At 36.4% G+C, this 14820-nt stretch overlaps 2 protein-coding genes across 7 annotated transcripts in view; one reads left to right on the top strand and one right to left on the bottom strand.

Annotated features, from left to right (window-relative positions):
* LOC103512929 overlaps nt 1-14820 on the bottom strand; it is a 39142-nt gene that overhangs the window by 2663 nt on the left and 21659 nt on the right. The window lies entirely within an intron of this gene.
* The window catches only part of LOC103512928 (target of Myb protein 1), a 32538-nt gene that overhangs the window by 16543 nt on the left and 1175 nt on the right, over nt 1-14820 (top strand). The window contains exons 6-11 of one of the 4 annotated variants that reach the window (XM_026826258.1): nt 3196-3368; nt 3871-3979; nt 5047-5143; nt 5597-5611; nt 14060-14110; nt 14608-14767. In XM_026826258.1, coding sequence (XP_026682059.1) covers nt 3196-3368; nt 3871-3979; nt 5047-5143; nt 5597-5611; nt 14060-14110; nt 14608-14767 — 605 coding nt within the window. Of the gene's footprint in view, nt 1-3195; nt 3369-3870; nt 3980-4444; nt 4542-5046; nt 5144-5596; nt 5612-14059; nt 14111-14607; nt 14768-14820 lie in introns of all 4 variants that reach the window. The other 3 variants (XM_026826259.1, XM_026826261.1, XM_026826260.1) reach the window with 3 other exon arrangements.

Here is a 14820-nt window from a genome sequence, read left to right as displayed (position 1 = left end):
ATTGGCCGGGGCAAAAAATAATTTTTACTCATCATTTTATGAGGTAATCTCAAGGAAAATTAGGTATTGAAAATTATGCATACATTATTTACTACTCAATTAAAACCGCTTTCTTTTTTACGTTTTCAGGTGGCCCGTTCTCAACATCATGGTGGCTGACGTGGTTCTAGGATTGATGAACTCGGTTCCATTCTACAAACCCTGTCCTGTCAGCACAAGATCACACTTCCATCTGCGCAATGATTCTGAGGATTATCTCACAAGCTGCTTTCTAGGACTATACAATATACATACATATCTAAGTTTCCTGCAAAATGTGTGTTTTTAGAACCAAAATTTGAAATTGGATTACTCTAATGCCAGCCACTCACCCATAAACCGTCAGAACGTGCGGCGGAAAAAAAAACTTGAGACCAAAGTTTGTCAGACCGTCTCGTCTGAGCGTGACTGGCTAGTCTAATGAAAAATATGTATATAATTAATATTATTGGTAGGCATGACAGGTAGCATGCTACTTTTACTAATATCGCCTAGTTACATGCTACCTTTACGAAGATCGTCAGCAGTAATCCCATACTATTGGATCCTGAATCTGAGAAACTCAATCTCTCGTCTCTGCACGCAACGCCTGTAACTTAGCTTCAACCTGTGCATTTTTAAACCCGAGGTGAGCAAAGTTTCAGGTGAGTGGGTGTCATTGAAATCACGAGCCCATCATTACATCGAATGTTCTCGCTGCCCATTCATCACTTGAAAACCCATCGTGTGATCAGAAGAAATGTTCAGACAAAAGACTTGAAGACTATGTGACTGATGGGCGCTGGAAGTGACCGAAATTAGTTAGATCTTGAAAGGAAAGACCGCTTGAGTTTGATTGTTGATAGTATTGAATTTGATTTGAATTAAAACAAAAAGACGTAGGTAACAATTTAACAAAATGAAACTGTCAGTAAAAAATCTGGTGGTACCTTCACCTTTTATATTCTTGTTATTAAATACATTGGTAGGTATACCTATTTGGTACGGTGATTTAAAAATTTGTACAGAAATCAGAGTTCTCTGGATTAATATTACCTATTACTATTTTTATTATTATTTTAGTTCTGTCCATAATTTGTGTCACTTGAGAATCTCAAGATGTGTCCATCCTATGCCCATTTTGGCTTCCTTTTGGTCAATGCCAAAATATAGGTACCAGGATCAAATAATGGCTTACCTTATTTTCTATTTGACTAGGGTTCTTAGTTGAACTAAGAACCCTAGTCAAATAGAAAATAAGGTAAGCCATTATCTAATTTGGGTGTCTAATATGAATCTAATTAATAATAATTCACCAGGATCAAAATTAACAATATCTAAAACACACACTTGGGACACATTTTAGCGGGTCAGCCATGGCAGCTCATGTTGATACATTTGAAGCTCAAGTATTAAACTCAGTTCTTTGTCTAAGCACTTTGTAAGACCATTCAAATGGTAGTCGGTACCATAAGGTTTTACTCTGATAGACGACAGCTTAGTAGGATGTTGTTCTGTACAGCTTTAGGCCAAACCCCCTAGAATTTGTTCACCTACGCGTCTGATTCATCTAATTGTTAGTACGTACCTCCTACCTCTATCAAGTATATCAAGTTCACATAAATAATTTGACAGTCATTTCTCATTTCTGTAGCAAAGACCATTCAAATGGTAGTCCGTACCATAAGGTTTTACTCTGATAGACGACAGCTTAGTAGGATGTTGTTCTGTACAGCTTCAGGCCCGAGATTCAAATGAACTTTTACTAGAGAAGGGGAAATATTTAAGTCTTTAGTGACGAAAGTTGTATTACTTTCTTTCCTCTAGGAAAAGGAAAGTAAAAATTGCTTGATTAAAGATTGGCCGGGCAAAAAATAATTTTTACTCATCATTTTATGAGGTAATCTCAAGGAAAATTAGGTATTGAAAATTATGCATACATTATTTTTTACTGAATATTTAAGTCTTTAGTGACAAAAGTTGCATTACTTTCTTTCCTTTAGGAAAAGGAAAGTAAAAATTGCTTGATTAAAGATTGGCCGGGGCAAAAAATAATTTTTACTCATCATTTTATGAGGTAATCTCAAGGAAAATTAGGTATTGAAAATTATGCATACATTATTTTGTGAATGGGAATGATAACAGATTTCTTCCATTCGTCCGGTATTTTCTCCTGTTGCCATATTATTTTTTACTACTCAATTGAAACCGCTTTCTTTTTTACGTTTTCAGGTGGCCCGTTCTCAACATCATGGTGACTGACGTGGTTCTAGGATTGATGAACTCAGGTCCGTTCTACAAACCCTGTCCTGTCAGCACAAGATCACACTTCCATCTGCGCAATGATTCTGAGGATTATCTCACAAGCTGCCTTCTAGGACTATACTTACTTACTTATCCGGTTATACAGGCCGTGAAGGTCCAAAACCTGCTCTGATGAGCCTTCTCCACCTCGGTCTATCTTGCGCTGACTATACAATATACATTCCTGCAAAATGTGTGTTTTTAGAACCAAAATTTGAAATTGGATTACTCTAATACCAGCCACTCACCCTTATACCGTCAGAACGTGCGGCGGAAAAATAACTTGAGACCAAGGTTTGTCAGACCGTCTCGTCTGAGCGTGACTGGCTGGTCTAATGAAAAATATGTAGATAATTAATATTATTGGTAGGCATGACAGGTAGCATGCTACCTTTACGAAGATCGTCAGCAGTAATCCCATACTATTGGACCCTGAATCTGAGAAACTCAATCTCTCGTCTCTGCACGCAACGCCTGTAACTTAGCTTCAACCTGTGCATTTTTAAACCCGAGGTGAGCAAAGTTTCAGGTGAGTGGGTGTCATTGAAATCACGAGCCCATCATTTCATCGAGTGTTCTCGCTGCCCATTCATGACTTGAAAACCCATCGTGTGATCAGAAGAAATGTTCAGACAAAAGACTTGAAGACTATGTGGCTGATGGGCGCTGGAAGTGACGCGAACTCAGGTTAGGTTAGTTCGCTTTGTACGCGGATTTTTCGCGATATGCGTCGATTATCGATATATTGTTAGCGGTTTTTACGCGGATTGTTCGCGGTTTAAGCGGATAGCTACTAACGGACCTTGTGGAAAATAGGAATCATAAAAAAGGTACCTAATCTTAATCATTAATAAAACTTTGAATTTCATACAGATTCAACCGCTACGAAAGCAACCGAGAAGCTGCTATTGGTAAACAAAATCCGGATGCTGCATCCAAACTAAGCAAGAAACCTGATGTAGCGGCTGATAGTGGTCCTTCTCTCATAGATCTGGATGATGATGACCCAGTCGATGTAGGATTGAACTCCAACCTGTCCAAACTCAGTAAGTTGATTGAATATACCTGGTTTATTTATCCTGCTAAGATGGGACTGAAAAGTACCTTTACTCCTGTAATCTATCCAAGGTCTTATGTATTTTGACATTTTTTGTGATACAGGTTTTTGTGTTTACATTATTCTTGTTTATTTATCCTGCTAAGATGGAACTGAAAAGTACCTTTACTCCTGTAATCTATCCAAGGTCTTATGTATTTTGACATTTTTTGTGATACAGGTTTTTGTGTTTACATTATTATGTACTTTATAATACAGAATACATTAAAGGGAATTCAGCTAAAAAACTAAAGTTGTACGTTTTGATTCTGCCACAGACATTTCTCAACCTCCCGCTAAAACGAGTCCGAGCTCACAAGTTGAAGTATGTATTTTGACATTTTTGGTACAGGTTTTTGTGTTTACATTATAATTATGTACTTTATAATACAGAATACATTAAAGGGAATTTAGCTAAAAAACTAAAGTTGTACGTTTTGATTCTGCCACAGACATTTCTCAACCTCCCGCTAAAACGAGTCCGAGCTCACAAGTTGAAGATTCGGAGTTCGATATGTTTGCCCAGTCCAGGAACGTCACCTATGAAGGATCCAAAAAGTCGTGCGTATTTTCAGTTTTAATAACTAGAAGAATGCTTTGCATACTCTTTAAATCTCTTCCTATTGACATAAGGATTCGCAAAAGTTTAGAAATTTTCAAGACCTCGCTGGTAAAGTATCTCGAATTACGAGTGGTGCCCCCCTCTCTCTGGTTTACAGTGAAATAAAACATCTTCCAGCCAAAAGCGTTTCGACTGAAAGAGTTTCTTCAGGAGAATCTTGCCATTTAAAAGAATTCAATCTCTTCCTATTGACATAAGGATTCACAAAAGTTTAGAAATTTTCAAGACCTCCCTGGTAAAGTATCTCGAATTACGAGTGGTGCCCCTCTCTCTCTGGTTTACAGTGAAATAAAAGATCTTCCAGCCAAAAAATTTTCGACTGAAAGAGTTTCTTCAGGAGAATCTTGCCATTTAAAAGAATTGTAGAATGCCACCTCTAATATCTGACGTTTTTCACATTTCAGAGGCAGTTCGTATGAGGATAATCTGAAACCTGCACAAATGAGCGGACTAGGAGAGTTCAATAAGGCAAAAGCCACACCCCCTCCTTCTCTAACTGGGGTGAGTATCAGCACGCTCTTTCTTGAGAAATATTTTTGTAATACTTTTTCCTCCCTCCATTTCTGAGAAGTTTAATTTTAGAACTTTTCAACTTATTTGTTGAGTAAACGCTTTTAACTCTTGATGTCCGCTCGCCTCCCGACATACTTGATTTGAAAGCAGATCTAGGAGTTCTCAATGCATCACTGAAGTTGAGCAACGTTATGCGTGGTTGGTACCTGGACGGGAGATCGTCTAGGGTCTAGGGACATCACTTTCTGCTGGTTATATCGGAGTGCACTCAACTTCGTGAGGACATTTCAGGAGCTGGTTTAAATTCTCAAACGACTAGGTTGCTTTAACCCCGCCATTATCTTCAGTAGCAACGTCGGTACCCCTATAGTACAGTATGTGTTTGAAGAGTAATGAGAATTATTCTTTTGTTTTGTGCCATGCGATTGTCTCGATTGTCAATTAAAAGAATTATAGAATGCCACCTCTAATATCTGTCTTTTTCACATTTCAGAGGTAGTTCGTATGAGGATAATCTGAAACCTGCACAAATGAGCGGACTAGGAGAGTTCAATAAGGCAAAAGCCACACCCCCTCCTTCTCTAACTGGGGTAAGTATCAGCACGCTCTTTCTTGAGAGATATTTTTGTAATACTTTTTCCTCCCTCCATTTTTGAGAAGTTTAATTTCAGAAATTTTCAACTTCATTGTTGAGTAAACGCTTTTAACTCTTGATGTCCGCTCGCCTCCCGACATACTTGATTTGAAAGCAGATCTAGGAGTTCTCAATGCATCACTGAAGTTGAGCAACGTTATGCGTGGTTGGTTCCTGGACGGGAGATCGTCTAGGGACATCACTTTCTGCTGGTTATATCGGGGTGCACTCAACTTCGTGGGGACATTTCAGGAGCTGGTTTAAATTCTAAAACGACTAGGTTGCTTTAACCCCGCCATTATCTTCAGTAGCAAAGTCGGTACCCCTATAGTACAGTATGTGTTTGAAGAGTAATGAGAATTATTCTTTTGTTTTGTGCCATGCGATTGTCTCGATTGTCAATGATCAGGACCCAATACTTGGGGTAAGACATATCATGGACGTTTTGAATGTGTTTCCTTCCTCATAACATTCTTGAAAAATTGTTCTCTTTAGACTTGAGTGAATGGATCATTTCTTATCTATTGCTCATTTTATACACGGACTTTCTGTTAGTTAATCCCTTGTCAATGATCAGGACCCAATACTTGGGGTAAGACATATCATGGACGTTTTGAATGTGTTTCCTTCCTCATAACATTCTTATAATGAAAAATTGTTCTCTTTAGACTTGAGTGAATGGATCATTTCTTATCTATTGCTCATTTTATACACGGACTTTCTGTTAGTTAATCCCCTTTATATTTGAAGTTTTCAGTATAATTATTCCTCTCATTAGGTCTAAAGAGAACAGTTCACTTTTAATCTTTTTTCAGTGCTTTACGCTACTACCAGCATCTTCGGTCATTTTCAGTAAACACTGCTTAGGAATGAATCACAGTAACACGGACTTTTCAATGCTCACGTTGTAAGTAAGAACTATGAACCTTAACGAACAACAGGAACACTGTGAGATATAAGAAATTATTGAAATCCTTCTGAAAATAGCTTAAATTCAGTAAAAATTTCTTAAAAATCTTAATTTCTTTTTCATAAATTTAAAAAATTTAAAATAAATGTGTGACCAAAATTTTAAAAATTCGCGGGTTCAATACTTCACTATTGAAGTCCTAAGGGACGAGCTGTAAACTACGGTAGTCAACAAAACTTCGGTAGTTCACGACGCGTATACACAAGAAAAATATCTGAATACTTTACCAACTTGAAATAACGTAAAATTGTTGTACCTACTTACCTAGGTACTTACACTACTTACGCACATTAAAAAAAAAATAGGTTGGTATATTTTTCGTAAATGCTGATCAATTACCTGCGAGTATTTATTATTATTTACCTAAATAACATCAGGATAAGACAACATTGAGTTTTAGATTCACATAAAACATAAACGATTAAACATGACTTCTATTATCAGTTTGCTGTACGTTGAACACAACTCACTTTGTGTAGGTTTGAATACACCTTCATGCTTGATTGAGTTTGTTGTGTTGCACGATAACACCTGTCCTTGTACCTAACTTCAATTTGTGACCTGCAGCCAATTCCTGAAAGGGTTAAGGAATGTGTGACTTTTGTTTGTGTTTTGACGCAATTGACACATTTCATATGCTTCCATAAAGCAGTTTGCAAAGTCAAACCCCATTCCTTTCAGGAATAGACCCCATTGCCTAGATCTATCGTGTATTTGTTCGATTGAAACTTTACCTTTGTCCCTTGCATAATACGTGCATGACCAAATGACCATAGAACCAGCTAGCGACCTGCAGCTAATTCCTGAAAGGGTTAAGGAATGTGTGACTTTTGTTTGTGTTTTGACGCAATTGACACATTTCATAGGCTTCCATAAAGCAGTCTGCAAAGTTAAACCCCATTCCTTTCAGGAATAGACCCCATTACCTAGGTCTATCGTGTATTTGTTCGATTGAAACTTTACCTTTGTCCCTTGCATAATACGTGCATGACCAAATGACCATAGAACCAGCTAGAGCTAGTTGGTAATTAAGAGTATTATATTACAATTGGCCGGTTTTTAAAAGAATGGGAACTCCATTTTTGTCAAATCAAAACTAAGTCTAAAACAAAGATCTACGAATTTATCATTATTTAAAAAGAAAAGTTCTTTACAAAATATGTATTGAATAAAGTACTACCTACCTACCCACCCACCCATCCACTTTAAGTTATAGGTATGTGTTTTGGTCTTTTGGTTTTCATTTCACCAAATTATTGATAAGCTGACAAGTAAGTACCTATTTTATGTTTTCCTCTGTGTAGGTATGCACACAAAGTTTTTTTTTCCATGAAAGTAAGAAACACTGGAAACAAGTTGTATGTTTATATGTTTATTCATCATCTTCATCTGCAAGTGTGAGACTGGCTGAAACCAAAGACTAAAGGAAGAAAGAGTTGTTGACATAGGTAGGTACTTAGGTAGGTAATTTATTAAATTCACAAAAAGACTAAAAAAAAGGGGTTTACTTAAAATAAATACATACAACAGTGTACAATGAGATGAGCAAAAACTTTTCCCTGCAAGAAGAGATAAAAATGCTATGAATTTTAATTAACTTCAAAACAATAGCAACTCTTTTTCATTAATTTAGCTTGCTTAACTTATTTTACCAAACTCTAAATGAAATAAAAATAGAATGCAATAGAATATGAAGAGCGAAGACACAATGCAGAGAGAAAACATCATTAACAATGGTTGAAAATTTAAATAATTTTACATCCAGACTTTTTGTTTTTCCCTCTACTCATTTTCTTCTTTTCATGATGTTTTGCTGGGTTTTTTAGTTTATCAACTGTTCTCATAAATTCACCATGATTTGTCCCGTATTTAACTTCTTTTCATGATGTTTTGCTGGGTTTTTTAGTTTATCAACAGTTCTCATAAATTCACCATGATTTGGCGTCCCGTATTTAACTAGTTTAGGATTTAGCATGTTCAGTTTAGTTCATGGGTAAGATTTGTACATTTTCTCAAGCACTAGAGACTCTTCACTGTTTAAGGAGCACACGTCCATCTCTTCATCCTCCTGACAATATTCTTCTCCTATTAACTCTGCTTTGTTCTCCTGATGAATCATTTTATTTTCAGACTGGTCCACTTTTCGCACTTCTATCTCCTTAGCAAGCTTACCAGGTTCATAAGGTCGACTTTCGTCTTCTAAATGTTTCTTGTACGCTTCCTTGTAGAAAACGTTAGTCCGTATACAGGGTGTACCTTAAGAAAAACTGCTCCATATGATTGTTAGCTGGCTAGTAGACTTTTGCCAATTGTAGGGCCACCCAGTTTATGCTACTAAGGCTAATTGGTGAATCATAACGTCAGTGAACCTTACGATACAGCCTAAGATCGAATTAAGTTCCAGATTCCACATTTAGTGTACCTACTTACTTGTTAACCTGATTGGTCGTATATCAGCAGCCAACCAATCAAATTTGTGCAAAAATGTTCTATTTAGGTACCTACGGGTACCTATATTCTCCAAAAGACTGCAGATTTGATCAACGAATGCCTTAATTTCAAACTACGCTGCGCCAGGTTACAAGAAATATATGAGACAAACGGAAATCCATTATTTAATCCACCCCGTATAAAAACACATTAAAATGAAGAGCACAACTACAGTGGTACCATAATTGCTTACTAGGTAGAAGGTTCCGGTTTGATACCCAACCCCGACCTGAAATTTACATCGACTTACAACTCATCGCATGTACAAACTGGTTGAAAGAGGGGATCTCCTGTAATTGTTATTTTAGATCCAGAAATTGAAACGGAAAATAGATAGGGTACTTCCTTACACAACCTTACTGTTGAAACAGATAAAGATAAGAAATACATTTAGTTTTACCACAAACCCCTTAATACCACCAAAAGTTATGCCACATCCCACTCTTTAAATACCTACGGGTTACCACTATAAGTAGGTATGTACCTACGGGTATTTGTGTTTCCTGAAACAAGTTCAAGTCTTCGGTATCTTGATATTGATAACTATCCCGATAAAAAAAGTCATCCAGTATTTAGTGTTTTCAGCAAAACATGACATGTATGGATACAACTAATTGTGTTGGTAGTAAGTGTTCTAATACCTGGGCCCACGGTGGCGTTTTTTCTTGAAACTAAGCCGATTATATCATTTAAACTACTCTTACTGAGTAAACTACTCAGTAAATCAAACCATTGATCCCATTATATCATGCTCAAGTCATACAAGTCATCTAGATTTTAACACCTGCAAACATTTCACGAAAGATTTCAATTTTAAGTTTATCATATCCATGTAAAACATAAAACAGACATCTGATGCATGAAATAAAAATAACTAATGCATTTAAGAACATAAAATATATACCTATATAAATACATATATACCTATAAATCACTTCTCCAGGTTTTACACATGTAAGTATACATGAAAGATTTTAATGCAATTTTATCGAAATCAAAATCTGCCCAAGTAGACCAACTTGAAGAAAATAAGTATTACAAACTGCAGGTAAATGTGTACCTCCAAAGAAGATAGAAATGATTAACCATCGGATTTTCATTTGTTTTTTGTTACAGATCATAAAATTCAATTATTGGTGGCGGCGAAGACACAGCTGGTCCGCTAGATTGACCGGACGTTACTTCAGCTTTATCAGTGTCAGTGGACATCGGAAGAGGAGTGATTTTCTGCTGAAAACAAGAAATCTTTCATCCTTTGAGACCACTTCACCTTCTTCAAGATACTGTCATTCTGGATGGGAATGATCAGGGAGTATACTTCATAAATAAGTATTATGTATCATTATACCTACTGGTCCCTGCCCTTCAAAAGGTTCGATAAGATCTAATGTTCAGTGAGAAAATTGCCTTAATATGTTGCATATTTGTTCCAAATTTCATCAAAATCAGACCAACAGTTCCATAATTTATTATTTATAATTCAGTGACGTCACAGTGAAATTGTTAAGGAGGAGGAGGAGTAAGAGAAAACTAGAACTTTCCCTCTCATCCTCTCCATCTCCTCTTCTAATCTCTCTACTTTCATCGCTTTCTTTCCACTCTTCTTCCCTCTTTCATCATACCTTTATTTCTCCTCCTCCTCCTTTGTTTTCTCTTTCTCCCTCTATAATTTCACAGCCACGCCACTGAAATCTGATGCAATCAGAAATCACGGACTCGTAATTTTCACTCTGGTATTCTTATTTGTAGGTACGATTTGTCAGGAGTGACACAGACACGGACCGAAATGAGACAGGATGTCATTTCCTACTTTTATTGCTCGTTGTTTGCCGGCCTGACTTGGTTACACTTTGGTGATTCCGATAGTAGTTGGACTGCGACAGTGCCGGAGTGAAGAGAAACTGAAACCCTTTATGCCCGATCTTACCACAGTTTTCAGTTAGCCAGAGTTAAAGAAATAATGCCATGTAAGCGCTAGACCGCGGGTTCGATTCCGCCCGGGCCGGATTTTATCCTGAAGGGATAACGTTCATTTTCGGAACGGCTGGCCTTCTCCTATCTTGTCTTCCTTCTGTCTTTGATTTCGGGACGATAAGACCCTAGCAGTTACAGTTCCCTCTTTAAATCCTCTTGAAAGAAAGAAAAAAAAAAAAAACTCATAGCTCGTAGTTGAAGAATGTAAAGAATTGAAAGCTCTCTCTTGTAGTGCCAGACACAGCTATTAGCCCAAACCCCCTAGAATTTGTTCACCTACGCGTCTGATTCATCTAATTGTTAGTACCTACCTCCTACCTCTATCAAGTATATCAAGTTCATATAAATAATTTGACAGTCATTTCTCATTTCTGTAGCAAAGACCATTCAAATGGTAGTCGGTACCATAAGGTTTTACTCTGATAGACGACAGCTTAGTAGGATGTTGTTCTGTACAGCTTTAGGCCCGAGATCCAAATGAACTTTTACTAGAGAAGGGGAAATATTTAAGTCTTTAGTGACGAAAGTTGCAGTACTTTCTTTCCTATAGGAAAAGGAAAGTAAAAATTGCTTGATTAAATATTGGCCGGGGCAAAAAATAATTTTTACTCATCATTTTATGAGGTAATCTCAAGGAAAATTAGGTATTGAAAATTATGCATACATTATTTTTTACTCACTCACTCACTCCCTCCGATGGCGTATTAGGGATATGTGAATCCCGTGCCGACCAGACTGCTTGCCTCCAAAGAACTCTATGTTGTGTCAACTCCTCCCAGATAGGTAAGAATATCATTTTATATTTGACATATTCCTGTATGATTGCTTTAGATTATGATCTAAGCTTAATATCTCAACATCCTCCTAGATTACACAATGTTGCACCGTCAGTCTTGCCACTCTATTATGTAATCCTTGGTTTTCATGACAACTACTATGATGTTGCACAGCTGTTACTGAAATGGTAAATATGTGTCATGTATGTGTGTGGGATAGGCTCCGTGGAAAAGCTATTTTCATAACTGTGTTTGCTAGTTTTCAACTCATAGGTACCTAATATACCTACATACATAATTATAACATGTACCTACCTACTGAACATATATTTAATTTGATGATATCACACACCTAAGTACCAACCCAGTAGAACTTGTTTATCAGTATGTGTTAGGTAATTAATGTCTACATGAAAAAGAATTTAATCATTATTGATGACAAAATAAAGCATTCAAACAGAAACTTGGTTTAGTCTGAAACAATAGGATATTGATAAGGAAAATGAAATCTTTTGTCTGTGTTTTTCACCTAGTTATTTTACCTATATGAAAAAGGCCAAACAAGAGGCCCCTGTGTTTGGTATGGAGCTGTCGCGCCAGTGAAACCAAGATACGAGTTAAATATCTAATAGTTAAATCCTTTTTAATACGAGTCAAATCCCCTCTGATAATAATCTCCCGGTATCAGTCCTTATCGAGGTCTTGCTTGCGTAGGTCTATCATAAGATAGGAAGGAAATGAGATAGATATACCTACCTATGCAATAAAAGGGGGGGAGGGAGGATTTTTATTTTTACTTTTTAAATTAATTGAGAATGTAGCACAAAATGTAAGACCGTTCTTCGTTTGACTACGGGAACAAAAGGACTTTTCAGTCCTATTTCAGTAGGAGCACAGTGGCTAAAGCACATAGAATTCATCGGTCCCGATATACCACTCAAGCAACGTTTTGCATGGTTGAAATGTACACGGGTTACGGTGTGGGACATCACGTGCTGCTATTTCGAGGTTCACTCAACTTCGTGAGTATAATTCTGGTAATGTTCCATGAAATTTCAAGTTTCTCATAATGTATCCAAATTATTTTGTTATACAGTTCAATGTTAGCTGTTTATCAGGGGATAGTAACGTAAAGCGTAAAGTCACTTTGAAAAAGAAGTAAACAGGACCTACCCCTATCAGTTTACAAATACCTACCTAGGTAGTACCTACTTATATCTCCTTAATAATCTTAATATAGAATAATTTCGAATTTCCATATACATGTGACCGCTATACAAAAACCTGTTCATCATCATCGAATTTCCAGATCCTGCTTTGATTTGTGAAAACTCCAGTGACCTACTTACTTACCTAACTTTCAATAAGGAATAACACTAATTTCCTCATTCTATCTGGAACCATGTTCATAAAACCTAGCAACATCTGATAACAAGGTAAGCCTATCTTTGCTTTTTAACACCTACCTACCCACCCATCCACTTTAAGTAATGTGTTTTGGACTTTTGGTTTTCATTTCTTCATTTCACCAAATTATTGATAAGCTGACAAGTAAGTATCTATTTTATGTTTTCCTCTGTGTAGGTATGCACACAAAGCTTTTTTTTAATGAAAGTAAGAAACACTGGAAACAAGTTGTACGTATGTTTATATATTGTTTATTCATCATCTACAAGTGTGAGACTGGCTGAAACTAAAGACTAAAGGAAGAAAGAGTTGTTGACATAGGTAGGTAGGTAGGTAGGTAGGTAGATAGGTAATTTATTAAATTCACAAAAAGACTAAAAAAGGGATTTAAAATAAATACATACAACAGTGTACAATAAGATGAGCAAAAACTTTTCCCTGCAAGAAGAGATAAAAATATGCTATGAATTTTAACATGAAATGTGAAATGTGAACTGTGAAATGTGAATGAGTGAATGGATCTCGTTCTTATAATATAAGATTCATCATCTTCATCTGCAAGTGTGAGACTGGCTGAAACTAAAGACTTAGGAAGAAAGAGTTGTTGACATAGGTAGGTAGGTATAATTTATTAAATTCACAAAAAGACTAAAAAAAGGGGTTTAAAATAAATACATACAACAGTGTACAATAAGATGAGCAAAAACTTTTCCCTGCAAGAAGAGATAAAAATATGCTATGAATTTTAATTAACTTCAAAACAATAGCCACTCTTTTTCATTAATTTAGCTTGCTTAACTTATTTTACCAAACTCTAAATGGTTGCACTTTTCATTCCTCGCCCAGAAAGAACTTTCCACTCCCTAGCGTGTCTTTCATGAAATGAACCAGAGGTTTTATAAGAAAGCTAGATTTAAGTCAGAAAGCTTTGATATACCAGAACGATATTTACAAACATATTAAATAGCCTTATCAAATATATTGACAATGAAATGGATGTTCAACTCAATGAAGTCTGTTAACATTACGTTTATGTATAATGGGCATATAAATTAGTGGTAACCGCTTTCTATTTCAGACTAGTGGCAAGAATACAAGTTTACCATTGGCCGGTTTTTAAAAGAATGCGAACTCCATTTTTGTCAAATCAAAACTAAGTCTAAAACAAAGATCTACGAATTTGTCATTATTTAAAAAGAAAAGTTCTTTACAAAATATGTATTGAATAATTTGAATATTTCAATTTACTTTACAGACACATAAGGAGAGCGATTTCGACGAAATGGCAGCTTGGTTGGGAGAAGGGGTGAGTAAATCATTATTTTTTACACAAAGGACTTCTTGCTCCAAACTTTGCACTTTTCATTCCTCGCCCAGAAAGAACTTTCCACTCCTAGCGTGTCTTTCATGAAATGAACCAGAGGTTTTATAAGAAAGCTAGATTTAAGTCAGAAAGCTTCGATATACCAGAACGATATTTACGAACATATTAAATAGCCTTATCAAATATATTGACAATGAAATGGCTGTTTGACTCAATTAAGTCTGTTAACATTACGTTTATGTATAATGGGCATATAAATTAGTGGTAACCGCTTTCTATTTCAGACTAGTGGCAAGAATACAAGTACCTTATCAAATATATTGACAATGAAATGGATGTTCAACTCAATGAAGTCTGTTAATAAAAATGGGCATATAAATTAGTGGTAACCGCTTTCTATTTCAGACTAGTGGCAAGAATACAAGTCGGATTTATGTATTTTTGGGTTATAAATCAGTGGTAACTACTATCTATTTCAGGCTAGCGGCAACAATACAAGTCGGAGCGGAGCTACAGCCGAAGAATCGCTTACAAGTAGCGAGTTCGAGCGATTTCTTGCCGAGAGAGCGGTAGCTGCAGACACCCCACCTAGTCAATCGGGAGATGCTGGCTCTCAACCAAATCGTAAATCCAAACAAGGTTATAAATCAGTAACTACTTTCTATTTCAGGCTAGCGGCAACAATACAAGTC

This window comes from Diaphorina citri, unplaced genomic scaffold (assembly GCF_000475195.1).
Source record: "Diaphorina citri unplaced genomic scaffold, Diaci psyllid genome assembly version 1.1 scaffold899, whole genome shotgun sequence".
In the NCBI taxonomy this organism is placed as follows: domain Eukaryota; kingdom Metazoa; phylum Arthropoda; class Insecta; order Hemiptera; family Psyllidae; genus Diaphorina; species Diaphorina citri.
Note: the sequence above shows the minus strand (reverse complement) of the source record. Positions and strands in the feature narration are given on the sequence as shown.